The sequence below is a fragment of the Poecilia formosa genome, unplaced genomic scaffold, assembly GCF_000485575.1.
Source record: "Poecilia formosa unplaced genomic scaffold, Poecilia_formosa-5.1.2 Scaffold535, whole genome shotgun sequence".
NCBI lineage: Eukaryota > Metazoa > Chordata > Actinopteri > Cyprinodontiformes > Poeciliidae > Poecilia > Poecilia formosa.
In genome coordinates, this window is record NW_006800474.1 from 100718 (window position 1) to 117839 (window position 17122).

General features: G+C 42.0%; 1 protein-coding gene across 1 annotated transcript in view; it reads right to left on the reverse strand.

The window, feature by feature from the left end:
- Positions 1-191: 191 nt before the first annotated feature.
- LOC103129315 (cell cycle checkpoint protein RAD17-like) overlaps positions 192-17122 on the reverse strand; it is a 26772-nt gene continuing 9841 nt past the window's right edge. Inside the window, exons 3-6 of the mRNA XM_007540359.2 lie at positions 15591-15665; positions 6882-7020; positions 3113-3249; positions 192-284 (exon numbers count right to left, since the gene is read on the reverse strand). Coding sequence (XP_007540421.1) covers positions 228-284; positions 3113-3249; positions 6882-7020; positions 15591-15665 — 408 coding nt within the window. The 3' untranslated portion in view covers positions 192-227. The remainder of the gene's footprint in view (positions 285-3112; positions 3250-6881; positions 7021-15590; positions 15666-17122) is intronic.

Sequence of the window (17122 nt, forward strand, 5' to 3'; positions counted from 1 at the left end):
GTTCAACTGTTTCAGAAAATGAAACCAGTTTAAATATGAGTAAATGACAATGCAAATTTTTAATTTAGCTTTTAAATGAAGATGTTTGTAAATAATCTCAGAAAAAACTCTACATAGCCCTGTGTGAAAAATTGATTGCTGCCGCCTCCCCATTAAAACATAACTGTGGTTTATCACACCTGAGTTCACTACCTCTAAACACTCACCGGCCTGATTGCTGCCGGAACTCACGTCAAGGTGTCATGAAAGCTGCAAGGCTGTCTGTAGAACTGGTTTGGAAAATCCTGGAAAGAGCAAATAAGAAGGAAAAGTAAAGGAATGCAAAGCTTCTTGTTGAAAAATATATGACATAAACACGTTTCTTAATAATGTGAGAAAAAGTCAGAACATGAAGTTGGAGAAGAATAAATATGCATTGAGAAGTAGAAGAAATGCATTAGTGCATAAAAGAGAGTCTGACAATCACAATAATGATAAAATTTCCATCCATCCATCCATCCATTTTCTTCCGCTTATCCGGGATCGGGTCGCGGGGGCAGCAGCTTCAGAAGGGAGGCCCAGACTTCCCTCTTCCCAGCCACTTCTTCCAGCTCCTCCGGGGGAACCCCAAGGCGTTCCCAGCTGAGAGACATAGTCCTTCCACCGTGTCCAGGGTCTTCCCCGGGGCCTCCTCCCAGTGGGACGTGCCTGGAACACCTCACCAGGGAGGCATCCAGGAGGCATCCTTACCATGATGCCTGAGCCACCTCAACTGGCTCCTCTCGACGTGGAGGAGCAGCAGCTCTACTCTGAGTCCCTCTCGGATGACCGAGCTTCTCACCCTATCTCTAAGGGAGAGCCCAGACCCCTGTGGAGGAAACCCATTTCGGTCGCTTGTATCCGGTACCTCGTTCTTTCAGTCATGACCCAAAGCTCATGACCATAGATGAGGGTGGGAACGTAGATCGACCGGTAAATCGAGAGCTTCGCCTTTTGACTCAGTTCTCTCTTCACCACGACGGACCGGTACAGCGCCCGTTTCACAGCAGACGCTGCCCCAATCCGCCTGTCGATCTCCCGCTCCCTTCTTCCTCATTTGTGAACAAGATCCCCAGATACTTAAACTCCTCCACTTGAGGCAGGACATGCCCCACCGACCTGCAGAAGGCACTCTACCCTTTTCCGGCTCAAGACTATGGCCTCGGATTTGGAGGCACTGATCCTCATCCCGGCCGCTTCACACTCGGCTGCAAACCACTCACAACACGATTGTGGGGTAAGCACAGACAACAGTCAGAACCCGTCCCCCCACCCGTAGGCGGAGGGAGGCTACCCTCTCATTCACCGGGGTAAACCCCAACGTACAGGCGTCAAGATGGGGGGCAACAAGTATGCCCACTCCTGCCGGCGCCTCTCACCGCGGGCAACTCCAGAGTGGAAGTACGTCCAGCCCCTCTCAAGGAGATTGGTTCCAGAACCAGAGCCATGCGTCGAGGTGAGGCCGACTATTTCTAGCTGGAACCTCTCAGCCTCGCACGCTAGCTCCGGCTCCTTCCCCACCAGAGAGGTCACGTTCCACGTCCCAAGAGCCAGCTTCTGCAGCCGAGGATCAGACCGTTAATAAAATAAGTGGTGAAATCGCCCCTTTTTGAAGTTTCACAAATCAGAAAAAGGTTTCACAAATCAGAAACATGGTTCTGTATATTCTGCTATTAGAGCAGAATAATCTAGTCCAAGTTTGAAGAGTATAGGTGTTGTGGTTTTGGAAATAGAGCAGATCTTGTATGACCAAGACAAAAAAAAAAAGAAAAAAAAAACCCCCATTAAAGAAGCACAAAAAAAAAAAAAAAGGTACAAAAAACAAAAAACATGATAAAAAATATGCTATTAGAGCAGAATAATCCAGTCCAGGTTTGAAGAGTCTAGGTGTTGTAGTTTTTAAACTAGAGTCGATTAAAAATGCGAAAGGTTGTGAAAAATTAGGTGGAATCGCCCTTTAGCCATTTCCCGAATCAGAAACTGGAATGAGAAACCAACTTCAGCTTCGTCTGCCTCGCTCTCCGTCTTTACAGTTTTTCTCACACTTCCTGCTACTCAGCAGCAGGCAGCAGGTTACATTGTGTTGCATTCAATGTTGTCGGAATAAAGACATTCATGCACTTAATGTCCGATTTGCCATAACTATTTGTTGAATACATAGTCGCCAGCTGGGGTGGCAAGGCTCTCAGTTGGGGTGGCAATTGCCACCCCCTGCTACCCCAGTAGATCCACCCCTGGACCTACTTACCAGTCGACAAACTCAAGACCTACAAACTTGAGTTTGTCGACTGGTATAAGTTAACAGGAATAAGTTAACTTGAAAAAAAAATTGTTGAATTAAGAAATATATTGATTGATGAAAGCAAATTGTTAATTTGTTTCTGTGTAGTGAACAAATTAAACATAAGTTCACTGAAAGAGTGTTTGCTTTGTCAGACTAACAAAAAAGTTTAGTTAGTTCAACTACCTTCTATCTTGTCAATCTGAAGTTATTTGAATTAGTTGAGTTAATTCATTAATTTTATCTTAAAAAAATCATAATCTCACATTACAATATCTGTTTTGCTTTCAATTAATACAATTATGTGGAACCTGTTGACATAAAAAAGTATGTTAAGTTAATGATTCATTTCTTTGAGTGATAGGATCTGTTTACGCTCAAAATACCTATCAATATGCCTTTGCCATATAATAATCATGTAATTGGTATATACATAAAACTATGTCATACAGTATATCACCATCCTTAAGGGGAAACACTGTGTTCTTATTTATTAATATTGATACTCATCTTTTTCCAGACAGAAATGACGAGTAATAGACTTGTCACATCCACCCTGTTTTAAGCTTTGTGTGCTTTAGATCGGAAAGGTGATGTAATAAGTGTTTCAATTTCTTAATTACTGCTAATATGAAATTGAGAAAACAAAATCCACAAAAGAATTTTAACTTTGTAGAATGCTTATTTTACTTTGAAATTATTGTCATTGTTAAAGTTTGCCCAACACCTGCTTTCAGAATTTCGCACCGTGTCAAAGAATAGAAAAAATGTAGAAACAGACAACCTGAGGAAAGTTGAAGATACTGTACATACCTCCACCAGGATGAGCTTTTTCTCTGCAGCACCTCTTTCACCTTTCATTTTCAGGCATTTGTACTTGTTAACTCTCAGAAGGAACTCCTGAAATTGTGCCAACTGAGAGCTGCAAGACAAGCCTTGTGATCTCCATTCTGCAGGAGAAAGAAACTGTTCTTAGAACCAGAATCACAGTACAAAGCAAAGGCATGCTACCATGGACATTATTTAGAATTAGCGTTCATATACGCAAGAAATCAAACTCCTTCATATATCCTGAAAGCCTTGCAAAATGACTAATGAAAACTACTGAACTACTAAAAAGATTTGCCTTTCATATAACCTACTGAAAGGCAAATCAGTAGGTTATATGGATTTGCAAAGTAGTGAAAATGGTTCATATTCATTGATGAAAAGCTCTACCTTTCACTCTCACTAGTGAAAACTTTTCATACAAAGTAGTGAAAACCTTTTATCTACCGCTTTATTTTCAAGTGGTGGCTTTGGGACAATCTACTGAAACCATTTTGTGAAGTGGGTACTCCAAGTCTTTTCGAAATCTTTTTAGACTAGTCTGGTGTGTTAGATGCTGAGGATTGAAACTAGTTATGAGAGATGAAAAACTCCTAACAAAGGAAACGTTACCTTTCAAACGGCTCAAAAGCTGGAGGAAAAGGGCAGGTTATAGTCCATCAGGGTTTCCTAAATGTATTAAAAGCCAGGCTTTACTTGCCCCCACCCCGCAGGGCTAAAAAGTTTGCTTTGTTTTTATATAAGCTGGATTACAAGTGTCCTTGCTGTGTTTATCGCTGGCAGAGCAGAATCGTTCCCGAAAGACGGGTTCATACTTTCTGTGCACAATTATTAGGAAAGTTTTAGTTTTGACCATATTATTTTTATGCACATTTTCAAACTCCAAGCAGTATAACCTTGAATGCTTATTGAATATAAACATATCAGCTGATGTGTATTTGCTTCTTGAGAGAAGGTGGGGCCTAAGGAGATCAACACTCTATATCAAGATGTGCATATTTATTAGGCAGCTTCTTTTCCTCAGGCAAAATGGGCCAAAAAAGAGATATTTAAGTGACTCTGAAAAGTCCAAAATTGTAAAAGGTTTTCCAGAGGATGCAGCTAAGATATTAGGGTGTGTTCACAGAACCATCAAATGTTTTGCTGCAAATAGTCAATAAGATCACAAGAAACGTGTTGAGAAAAAAAAAGACAAATTAACTGCCAAAGGTTTGAGAAGAATCAAGTGTGAAGCTACCAGCACCCCATTATCTTCCTGTGCTGTCATATTCCAGAACTGCAACCTATTTGGAGGTCCCAGAAGAACAAGATGTTCAGAGCTCAGAGACAAGGTAAGGAAGGCTGAAACCTGACCACCACTGAACAAGACATACAAGTTGAAACATAAAGACTGGACCAAGACAGATCTGAAGACAGTTTTCTCAAAGTTTTTTTTTGTTTCTCTTTAGGCTGAGATGAGAGTGACTCTTGACCACTGATGGCATAGTTACTTTGAAAGAGTAACTAATCAGATTACTTGATTTGTAAAGTAACTAAGTTACATAAAAGTAACTTTTTTAGTTACTTTCAGCAGCTGCTAACAACAACGCTCCACCACCTGTGAATATTACATTGATCTTTGCCAATACTTAATTACAAGTTATTTTATAATGGTAACATCAACAATGTGTCTCCACTTATAAGGTTGAACTGAAGGGGAGATTGTTTAATGGTTACAACAGGACAAAAAAAAAAGATGAGATAGTTGGACCTTTTTGTGTAGTTCACTATTGTCTGGAAAACTATAAGTAGGATTTTAACGCCTCCCTCCCTGCCCCAGTGGCCAGGTTTTGTGTTACGGCCCTGCCGACACCCTGTGCTGTAAGAGCGCATCACACAGAACTCCTTTTGCGGCTCCACAACTCTGATGACCCGCTGCACAGATTTGTGACACTTACCTTAATATAAATTATTATACCTTAATATTAATTATTATACTGGCATTTAGTTGCACAACTTTACGAACATTCGTGGCTGTTTTCACGTTTATTGCGCTGTTCATAATAGTCTCAATGTTTGCAGTTTTCTGGAGCGCAACGCGAAGCTCGACTCATTGACAGGTAATATATTAACATTAACAAGGACACAGCGAGATGGATCATCTGGGAATGGATAGACCTGGAAGGCCTGACTAAATCTAACTGGTTGTCAGACAAATTCTGGGGCTGATTATGTGTCTCTGCTCTCTGCTTATTTCAAAACCGAAATAAGCAACCTCACGTTCAAAAACAAGCCCAAAAAACCGCAACCTGCGATTCATCAAATGTGCATGCGACTTTAGAAAATAAAAAAAATAAAAAAACAAGCCCAAAGCTGTAATAGTAATATAATAATTAGACTTGGTGACAGAAACTCAAAATAGTTCCTGTTTTTCCAGCAACAAAATGCTCATCTCTATCCTCTCCATTGTTTACATTTATTTCACTGCTGATAACTGATGGACAGAAACAGTGGTCGCTCCCCAAGACACACAATAAAATTAATAATTACAAAAGAAAATAGTAACACACAGTGATTTGGATATGTAACTTTAATCTGATTTCCGGATTTGAAATAGCAACGCGTTAGATTACTAGTTACTGAAAAAAGTGGTCCGCAATCAATAACGTGTTACAAAGTAATGCGTTACTGACATCACTGCTCTTGACAGACCAGATGGATGGGCCCTCGGCTGGATCAGCAATGGGCACAGAGCTCCACTATATACCAGATGCCAGCAAGGTAGAGGCAGGGTACTGGTATGATATTATTAAAGATGAGATAGTTGGACCTTTTCTGGTTGAAGATGTACTTAAAATCAACTTCTAAACCTATAGCCAGCTTTCTTCAAGCAGTGCTACATGAAAAAGTTTGCATCTTTCAAGAGGACCATGACTTTTCTGTAGGACAAAGCTGCATCACATGCAACAAAGTACTCCACTATGTAATGTAGCTTGCTAGTAAAGGCTTTAAAGATGAAAGAATAATGAAATGGTACCCTTCCTCACCAGACCTAACCTTAGACAAGACGAACGACAAGGTGAGATGGATGCAGGTAATTTGGAGCCTCAAAGAGGAGCAGCCACAAGAAGAACATTTTAAACAAAAATTTTCAGCTCAAAACACTCATGGGGAAGCAAACAACAGACGTTTTTTAAAGACCACCTTTATATATTAGCATTGTCTCATCTGCAAACCACCAAGGATTAAAAGATCAGCACTTGCTTTAAAATATTATGTAAAAGGATTAGTGCATAAATACTGCAGCCAGTCAGAGTGCCATATTTATTTATTTAATAAACCATCTGTGCTTATTGAAAAACATCCACTATAAGAAGCTGTTATTCCATAAAGCATTAATAAAGTATTGAACACAAAACATCAAGTGGCTGCAGAGACAAAGAGCCATAGCAGAACTCGGCACTCAGAACAAAGTCATCAGTCAGAAAAATGTGTAACTTAAATAGTTAAGAATATATTTATCTATACCTCTGGCAGAGATTTTAAAAATTTTAATCAAACCAACATCTTTGGTTCATAAAGAAAAAGATAAATATGTAAAATGTTATAGAATGGTGTAAGAGAAATATTTATAAAAAAATATTTAATTGACTAGACATTAAATTTTTTTTAAAATAGAGAAATGACTAAGCCCTTCTCAATAGACACAATCTTATTAACAATAGAGCAATCAAACCCTTCTTATTAGTCTCAAAAGTGTGTGCTTATTCCTCACCAGACAAACTGCCCAAGTGTGGTTCTGCACTTGCTGGGTTAGTCCATTCCTGAACTCTGACACCCAACTTCGTAGACAGAACTTGGACTGTTGCAGTTTTTCCAGAGCCTGATGGTCCTGTCAGTATCAAAATACCACCCTGGAACACAAAAAAATAGTAATATTTATACAAATGCACAAACCTTCCAATTAAATTGTAGTATTCCCCGTAAGCATCTCTATGTTTATTATTGTGAATCCCAAGTATGAAAATTTAAAAGAAGCAAGCCACAACAAGCTTTTGCTCCTGAAGGAAGCTGAAGGCCGAGAGGTTTAGCCCTCTGTCTGATATGAAACAAGATGTCCCAAAGTGTACTATAAGCATGGCAGGCCGTCAGGCTTTACTTGCACCCCCGCCAGGCTAAGCGTTCGGAATTGTTCCTGAAAGATTGGCCTTTTACTTGATGTACTGAACAGGGCACGAAGCAAGGAGAACGCACCAATCACACCATCAGTATCCCTAAGCGTTAGCTGCCTAGTGCACTGCCACGGCTGAGTCTCTGAAGTTTACCTTGGTACGCACCTCCTTTCACTCAAACTGGACACAAAGCTCATCTGTATTGGCATTTATATCGAACCCCTGTGGGGACACATGTTTTTTTGGAGAGTACTTAATCAAAGCAGAAGTTAAGTTTAAAAGTCACAGTGTGTGCTCTGCTTTGCAGTTCAATGTCAACCTGTCGAATCCACCAAGCTGAATGCTGTGTGTGTCCTACCTTTTCTCTTACAGGATGAGTCAGGCAGCTGTAGCTGGTCATAGGACCTGCAGCTGGAGGTCTGCAGGTGAGGAGGTGCCTTTAAATATGAGCTGGATTCCTGTGTCAGATGTCAGCTGAAGGAGGAACAGCTTATCCTGCTCTCTTTCGTCGTGACTAACAACTTTGCCTATGAGTTATTTTAAAGTCACAGTTTTTATAATTATGCTTACACTGTCAACATCATAACTGGATTACTTCCAACCGAAGGACTATGGGATTTTTTTACTTTGAACTTTAACTCTACTTTTTCCACTTCCAAGCTGAATCAGGGGAAGATGCCTCTGGCCGACCCTGGGGACATTAGCAGTATTATACATAGGTTCCAATCTGCAGAGGTCAACCCAGGTTCAACTCTACAAATGACTCAAAATAATGACCAGCCCAGTATTATATGACAACTTCAGTCAATAGAAATGAAGATTCAACGGCTAAAGGTGAACTTTTAGATAAATCCTGCCTTCTGAAAATAAAGCAACTCTTCCTCAAATCAACGGTGAGGTCGTACGCCCCGCACCAAGCAGCTCACTGTGGACCTCTCTGGGAAGTAAGCGGAAGAAAAGTTTCCCATTTGAAGGCGACTAATAGGAAGAACCTAGACGAATCAGAATGGCCAGCTGTGAGACAAAACCCACATTCGACTTCAACACCTGCTCCACTAAAGAAAAATAAACAAGCAGCTGGAACCGAAACAACTCCACCGACCCGCTTCTAAGGACAAAGTGACAGCACAAAACTCAACACATTCTGATTCCACGGGAAACTCACTGAAAAACAGATTTTCTGCAATTCAGCAGGAACCTCTGTGGGAAACCTTGCCGTCAAACATCAACAACAGGTATGGAGCAAGATCAATACATCAACCCCCCAAAGTGAACACCAGGAAAATAAAAGATAAGTGCTCATTGTCAGAGATGAGGCAGTAAATGGAATCAGTCATTTTTGCAACGCTAAGAGTGATGTCCTTTAACAAAGAAAACACTCTTTCTCACCACTGATAAGCTGGAAATTGAGACTCTAGTTGCACATGTTGGTGCAAATGATCTGGTAAAACAAAGATCAGAGATTCTGAAAAAGGACTTTAGCACTCTTCTGAACACTATTGGAAATCTAAAAATGAAGTTGTTTCTCACTGGTCCGATTCTATCAACTTGATGGGGAGACAAAACAATACTTCAGATTGCCACAAATGGCTGATTAAAGCCTGCTTTGCAAGCTCAGTGACCTTCATCGATAACCTTTGGATCTATTGGCAGCGCTTTCACCTCTTTGGAAGAGGCAGACGCAATCTTAATAAACATGGGATAAAGCTACTCACTGTAAACCTTTCATTTTATCAACAAGAACAACGTGATCACCCCCTCAGAAGAACAGGCTCAAGGACAGCTGATTAGGATGCAATCCTCCACATATAAGGAACAAATTATTCCAAAACAAACTGACAAAACATCAACTGGAGTCAGATCAAATGGTCTGTCCTCTCTTCTGCCTTCCCACTCCTTCAAAGAAGTCACAAGACACCTCTGAAGAAATGTTTTCTCAGGACCTGAGCTTCTCAAATTTACAGATGGAATGAACCAACAAGTTCTTCTCAGTACTTTTATACTGAATGCTCACACAGCAGACTTTACTTCATCTAAGCCACCTGGCACTGACTGCCCAGAGGATCCACCACTCTGTGTGTCTAAGGTCTGAAACCGGGGTACAACATTTTGTTTACACTCGTTTTCCTCCAGAATGTGTCTGGCCTCCCCGTACTACAAAAGAGGACAGTACTTGTCTGAATCACTAAAAGAAAAATTACAAAAAACAGAAATACAAAATAAAGTGGTCTCAATTCAAACCTCAGTCTCATCTCCTGACTAAAACAACTGGAAATTCAGGAGCTATCTGCCACCAAGTCACTTAAATGGCTCTTTTAAACATTGGATTATTATCAGCTAAAGGTCTATTAGTAAATGACTTCATCACTGAACATATTACTGATCACTGAACATATTACTGATGTTATGTTTCTGACAAAAAATGGTTGGATGACAATAACGAATCACCTGTACTAATCGAATTAACGACACTGTCATGATTTGTGAGGTTGAGTGGTGAGGGTGGACGCAGACAGGACCCAGGATGATGATGATGATGATGAAGATTTAATAAATAAACCACAGAACAGAACAACAGGCAGCAAGACGTTACACGACGAGGATCCGACAACAGACAAAGTCAACAGGTGGGACTAAATACACTGGGAGGGTAATCAAGGAAATGAGACACAGCTAGGAACAATCAGGACGGCACAGAGACTCAGGGAAAAACAGGACACAGAAAACCCTCTAACACACAGAAAAACACAGATCACTACAGTATCCCCCCCTCAAGAGTGGCTACCAGACGCCCAAAAAAAACAGTTAAACAAAAAACAACCCATCAGGATGGGCGGAGGGCAAGAGTCCACAGGGAACAAAAACAAAAAAAAAACTCAGTGCCAACAAAAAAAAAAACACACACGGCCAGGGCAGGACCTGCTGTGGAGAGTCTGCGGCCCGACCACGGTGCAGCAGGCGGAATCGAGGAGGCGGGTCTGGCAGTCGCCACCGCCGCAGGAAGATTTGCCGGAGCCGCGGGGGGCAGCGACGTCGGCCCAGGAAGCAGAGTCGTGGAGGCTCTGGAAGGCCAGCAGGAGGGCTGGCTGCAGGGTCTGGAGGGCTGGCTGCAGGCTTCGGAGCACAGGGAGGCGGAGCACTAGGAGTCTCTAGCACTAGGAGTCACTAGCAGACTCAGGGGTCGGAGCCAAATCGGCAAACTCAGGGGGTGGAGCCAAATTGAGAAACTCAGGGGGTGGAGCCAAATCGGCAAACTCAGGGAAACTCCAGAGCGGGCTCGGGAGGAGCACAGGGAGGCAGGGAAGCAGCAGACCCTGGGGGCTGCTCCACGGCAGTTGGCACAGGAAGCTCGAAGGAGGCACTAGGAAGCTCGGATGGAGCACAGGGAGTCAGAAGCTTGGAAGGAGCACAGGGAGTCAGAAGCTCAGGAGGAGCACTAGGAGTCTCAGGAGGAGCACAGGGAGTCACAAGCTCAGGAGGAGCACTAGGAGTCTCGGGAGATGTAGCCACAGGAAACTCTGGGGTTGGGGGCACAGGAAACTCTGGGAGCTGCTCGCCAGCAGTGGGCAAAAGGACCTGCGGCAGCTGGGACAGACGCTGCCTCGGTGCAGGGACCGGAGGCAGCTGCAGGTCCCTATACCTGGGCCGTGGAGCGCCCAGGTATAGGGACCTCCGGGGCTTAGGGTAGCGGTGACGACTTGGCGCAAGGGCCTGGACCTCTGGCTGGGCCCCACTCCAGGCAGGGATATCGCCAGCCTCGATCCCCACCGCAGAGCTCCACCACAAAACTCCTCCAACGGGACCACTCTGAGCCACTGCCAAGGGTTCCACCGTCTATTTTGGGTTCGCATCATGGGTCTCTCACTGTTTATGTGGTCGGATCCTACTGTCATGATTTGTGAGGTTGAGTGGTGAGGGAGGATGCAGACAGGACCCAGGATGAGGATGATGGTGAAGATTTAATGAATAAACCACAAAACGGAACAATAGGCATCAAGATGTTGCACGTCAAGGATCCAACAACAGACAAAGTCAACAGGTGGGACTAAATACACTGGGAGTGTAACCAAAGAAACGAGACACGGCTGGGAACAATCAGGATGGCACAGAGACTCAGGGAAAAACAGGACACAGAAAACCCTCTAACACACAGAAAAACACAGATCACTACAGCCTCCCAATTACAATGTTTTAAGTCAGAATACAAAACATAAAAAAGGAGGAGGGGTGGACTCCATTTTTAAGAATTTCATAAATTCTAATAAAATCTTTTTCGGTCTCTCTTTCGGTCTCCCTCTTGAATATCTGGGAATTGAGATAAAAGGCCTTCAATGAACTCTGACACTAACTCTATACAAAAATCCAACATATGAGGAAAAAGTCTTTATTGACTTTAATGAACTTCTATCTCTCAAATGCATCGAATATGACTGTTTAATAATTGTGGGAGCTTTCAACATCCATGTTGACAAGACAGAGTCCCAAGACAGAGGGGCAAACAAGCTATGTGGTAAATTTGATAATTTTGGTCTGACACAACATCAAAACAGCAACACACACCGAGGACACACACTGGACCTCTCTGCACTTCAGACTTCCAGTACAAGTCTGATTGCTGTCATCGACAGAAATACTCTGATGACTCTGCAGTTGTTGGGTGTATAAGAGATGGACAAGAGACTGAGTCCAGAGAGCTGGTGGACTGCTTCGTGTCATGGTGTAGAAATAATCATCTCTTAATTACATATGAACAAAAAGGAGATGATTGTTGATTTCAGAAGGAACAGGGCTAAATCAAACCCTATTTCCATAATGGGAGAAGAAGTGAAGGTGTTTGAGGAATAAAAATATCTCAGTGTTCGTCTTGACAACAGACTGGACTGGAGACATAACAGTGAAGTATCTATAAGAAGGAACAGAGCGGACTACATTTCTTGAGGAAGCTAAGATTCTTCAAGGTTTGCACCAAGATGTTGCAAATCTTCTATAAGTCTGTTGTTGAGAGTGTCATCTCTTCTGCTGTCATCTGTTGGGGCAGCAGCATCAGAACCAGGGACGTAAAATGGCTCAACAGCCTGAACAAGAAGGCTGGATTTGTTCTGGGGGCGACTGTGGAACCTTGTGAGATAATGATGCAAAGAAGGATTCTTGATAGGATCAAGAAAATTATGGACAACACTGACCATCCTCTTCATTAGACTGTCTTGGGAAAGCAGAGTACCTTCAGTCAAAGGCTTCTTCTTTTTCAGTGTAGTGCAGACCTCTGTAGGAGATCTTTCCTGCCAACAGCCATCACAATCTTCAATAACTCTTTGAAGAATCTAAATTAATGAGTTACAACATTTAATTTCCCTTTGGGATAAATAAAGTATTTATGAATTTGAATTATCAGTAAGGGTGTGAATATTTCCAATGTCTCTGTAACTGATGTCACCCTATCATTTCATTATCTTTGAAAGTACAATCACCACTGACTCACTTGGCCAAAAAGCTGCTAACACATGTTCTTTCACAGACAACACAGCAGAAACATTTCATTAAATCTACTCTTCCTCCTCAACCTTGTGCTGTAATGATGTAGATGAGTTGGTAGGTAACTTCCACTCTCATTGATTCCATTGCTCCCATTAGAGTGAAGGTTGTGTCTGGTAGGAACAAATCTCAGTGGAGAAATGAACAAACAAATCTGCAATACAACTCTGCCTTAGGGCTGAATGTAACTGGCGTGAAACTCAACTTCACATTTATTATGAAATCTATACAGAAAGACTGCATAGCTATTACTCAAAACTAAAATGTGCAATTGAAACGTTCTTTACAGAAATCAAATTGCAACAGTTGACACAAATCCTCCTGTGACCGAATCACCTGACCTACAATGAATTTGCCAGTTTCTTTGCAGAGGAAAATGTTTTAAAAATCTGAGGATTAATCTGCAAATCCACACTAAATTCAGTACCAATGCTGTGCCCAAACAAAATAAATGCAGAAAAAAATTACTCAATTCCAACTACTTAACTATAAGAGATTAGAAGAAATTATAAATGAATTAAGCTCAAATTCCTCCTGTCTTGATATCGTACTCACACATTTTATTAATAAAGTTATGGCTGTCTTTGCAAATGATCTGATTCAAATAGTAAACTACTCCCTCTCATCAGGTGTTTTCCTTCAGACTTTAAACAGCCTGGGGGAAAAGACTTGTCAGTGGTTCTTTTTTTATCAAACCACTGATAATCAAATCAGTACTACAGAATCATAGGCCGACCTCTGATCTCCCATTCATCAGCAAAGTTATTGAAAAAGCTGCTTGAACAGTTAAATGGCTTCCTAATAACCAACTGCTTTGACTCCTTCCAGTCTGGTTTCTGGTCTCACCACAGCACAGAGACTGGCCTAGTCAAAGTGTTCAATGATATCCATATAAACACAGATGGTGGAAGAACCACAGTGCTGGTTCTGTTAGACTTCATTGCAGCTTTTGACCCTGTTGACCATGACATATTACTGAATCAACTAGAAAGTTGATTCAGTAATATGAATCAACTCTCCAGTTGATTCATATCAACTGGAGAGTTGATATGAATCAACTCTCCAGTTGATTCAGTAATATGTCAACACTGGTTGACATATTACTGTCAACCAGTAATATGTAATAACCCTGGTTCTGAGTCCAGGGTTGACTCAGAACTCAACCCTGGACCAGGGTTGAGTTCTGGTCCAGAACTCAACCCTATTGTTACATAAACAATAGGGATTTCTTTGTTTCAATTGGAAACTTCTCATCAAAGAGGTCAGAGGTCACATGTGGTGTACCCCTTGGTTCAATCATAGGACCCCTCTTATTTAATATTTATATGATCTCATTAGTTCAAGTTATAACAGGAAATAAAATCAGCTACCATAACTACATGATACACAGCTCTATATTACGATGTCACCAGGTGACTCAGAACAGATGCTTAAAACAGATAAATGTGTGAATGTGCCACAACTTTCTACAGCTGAACAGAAACAAAACTGAATTTACCACCTTTTGACCTAAAGAATAACGATCAATGCAAGGGTTCACTTGCTACAGCTTGAAACTACTCCTAGATTTTGGGAGTAGTTTCTGAACATCACCCTAGTTTTAAAGTCCCGACACTGAAATACTTTTGTTAGTTTATAAATCTCTGAACGGTTTAAAAGCACAATATATTAATGATCTGCTGTTGTTGTATCAACCTTCCAGACCCCTCAGGTCTTCCAGAATCAAACATGGAGAAGCAGCATTCAGCTTCTATGCACCTTAAATCTGGAACAAACTTCCAAAAAAACTGCTAAACAGAGTTCCTTTAAATCTAGACTAAAAGCCCAGCTAGTTAGAATTGCTTTTGAAACATAATCAATGAAACAATCAATAATCTGATGTGTAATGATGACAATCGACAAAATGTAATGTTTCAATTTTTGACTGCGTATTCAATGATTTTGTATTTTTGTGTTTTTATGATGTAAAGCACTATGAAATACCTTGTTGCTGAAATATGCCATACAAAAAAATTTGACTGATTGATTGTGTGATTTCTCGTTTCTGTTGTGTACTCCAAATTCCTTGTTCTCGGCCTGATCTCTGTCAGAACCAATGCTGGTTCTTCCTGATCTTGTTTTGTCAAAGGCATTCCCCGTCCCTCCTGGCTCATCTTGATCGGCCGTCCTTCGCTTTCGCTCTCTGGTCACCATCCTGATTCCTCTGCTCCAGAACCTTAACCACCTGCTCACCAGCCTGCCACCCTCCACTCTCACTCATGCATGAAGACATCATTCAGAAAAGACCATCCTCATATCGCTCCCCCACTCGCAGCCGATCTTGGTCTCAGTGGATAGACGACCCTCCTTGGATTCCCCTCACCTCCTTTGCAGTCGCATATTGATCTCCCACCCAGTCCCCTTATTAATTCACTCACCTTTTTCTCCATCAGTGCAAACGCTTTCTGGTCCTCATCTCCTACCATCAGTTCTCCTGTCTATTCCTGCTGCTGCAAATAAACTTCTTACTTTAACTGTATCCGAGTTTGAAATTGTCGAATGCATCAGAGCCTGATATAACAAATATGACACAACCGCAAATATAACCTGCAGTTGCGCTTTCAGAGGTGCATGATGAGCATTTCATGAGAATGATATATCTTTGTGAACAAAGAATTATATGCGGAGTGTGCGTTTACATCTCACACACACTGCCCAGTGCGTGGCTCTGACTGCGCTGCAGCTGATAAACATATATTCACTGTCTTGTTATCCCTAATATTGCATATCATTTTAGTTACCTTGGTTGCTTTTGTGTGGGTTCTCATCCATTTCTCAACTTCCTCAGTCTTCTTTTTGTGGACAGCAAGTTCACCCTGTACAAAGACAAAGCTATGTTATAAGAGAGACATTTAATTTCTCATTTAAGGTGTTTGTGCTGAAACATCATAAATGTTTACGGAACATAATAGCATACTGAACATAATCTCATAAATACACTAGACATGTTCATAGTTCAGCAATGCAATAAAGGATACAAATATCCCAATTCTTTTTCTAATAATTACTTTACTTTAAGTTTACACTTTTGGCAGTATTTCTTGTGGGCCGATGGGCAGGAGCATCGGCCCAGTAGAAAGCTAGGAAGCCACTGATTCCAACTCTATTTCTGGCCGATGTCCACTCACTGGATAACAAAGTGGATCTCTTATCCAGTGAGTGTTTTCACAGAGATTAAGAACTGTGCTGTTCTTTGCTTAAGAACAAAGAAGATCTGTTTTCTGTTGTTCTTCTATGGCATGTTGTTTAACATGCCAAATCAATGGTCTTCAGTGATTCCGAGCTCTGAGAAATTATGACAGTGAAATGTCAACCATACCATCAGTGGAGTTTCCTGCAGTGTTTCACTATTGTTTACATCCCGCTGGGTGCTAACGCTAATGAAGCATCAGAGGAAATGTTTGACACTATTAGCTCACTGCAGATAAAACACTCGGAGAGGTTTTATGTGGTTGCAGGGGACATTCTGCTCAGTTTTTACCAGCATGTCCCCTTGTCTTTCCCACACAGGGAGACAACACTCTGGACTGTGTGCACATCAACATTCATGATGCATACAAAGATCTCCTTTCCACTCATCTTGCCCTCTCCAACCACATAAGAGAGGCCAAGATGGGACCTCTCCACCAGAGGGCAACTGGCACCATTCTGCTGATGCCAACATATCATCCGCTGATGTGACGGATTAGGCCAACTAAGAAGACAGTCACTGTGTGGCCCAGGGATGCAGCTTGTGTGCTCCAGAATTGTTTTCAGTGGAGAACAGAACACACTTCCTCTGTCCTGGGCTTCATCTCTAAGTGTGCTGATGATGTCACCACCACCAAGACAGTAAACTGTTACCCGAACTAGAAACCCTTGCTGAATGCTGAGGTGAGAGTTCTGCTGAAAGTTAGTTATGAAGCATTCAGGACAGGTGAGGCATCAGCACTCTGAGAAGCGAGGACAGAACTGACTGCAGGCATTGTGAGGGCCAAAGTCACATACCAACCAAAAGCATTACCATCGTTAGTCATGAGGTGCTTCAATAGGCCAATCATGGCCCACATCAAGGATTTCATCAACGTCTCTATGGGCCCCAATCAGTATGCCGACAGGAAGAATCGCTCCACTGCTGAGCCATTTCATCGTCGGGAGAGCCGGGAGAGTGGACCAATCACATCGCTGGTGCCTCTGCACGTTGCCTCGAGCAATGCCGCTGTTTGATGTCTAGCTTACCTTGGTGTGGGTCACGCACGCCTCCTTTCACTCAAACTGGACACAGGCTGACCTG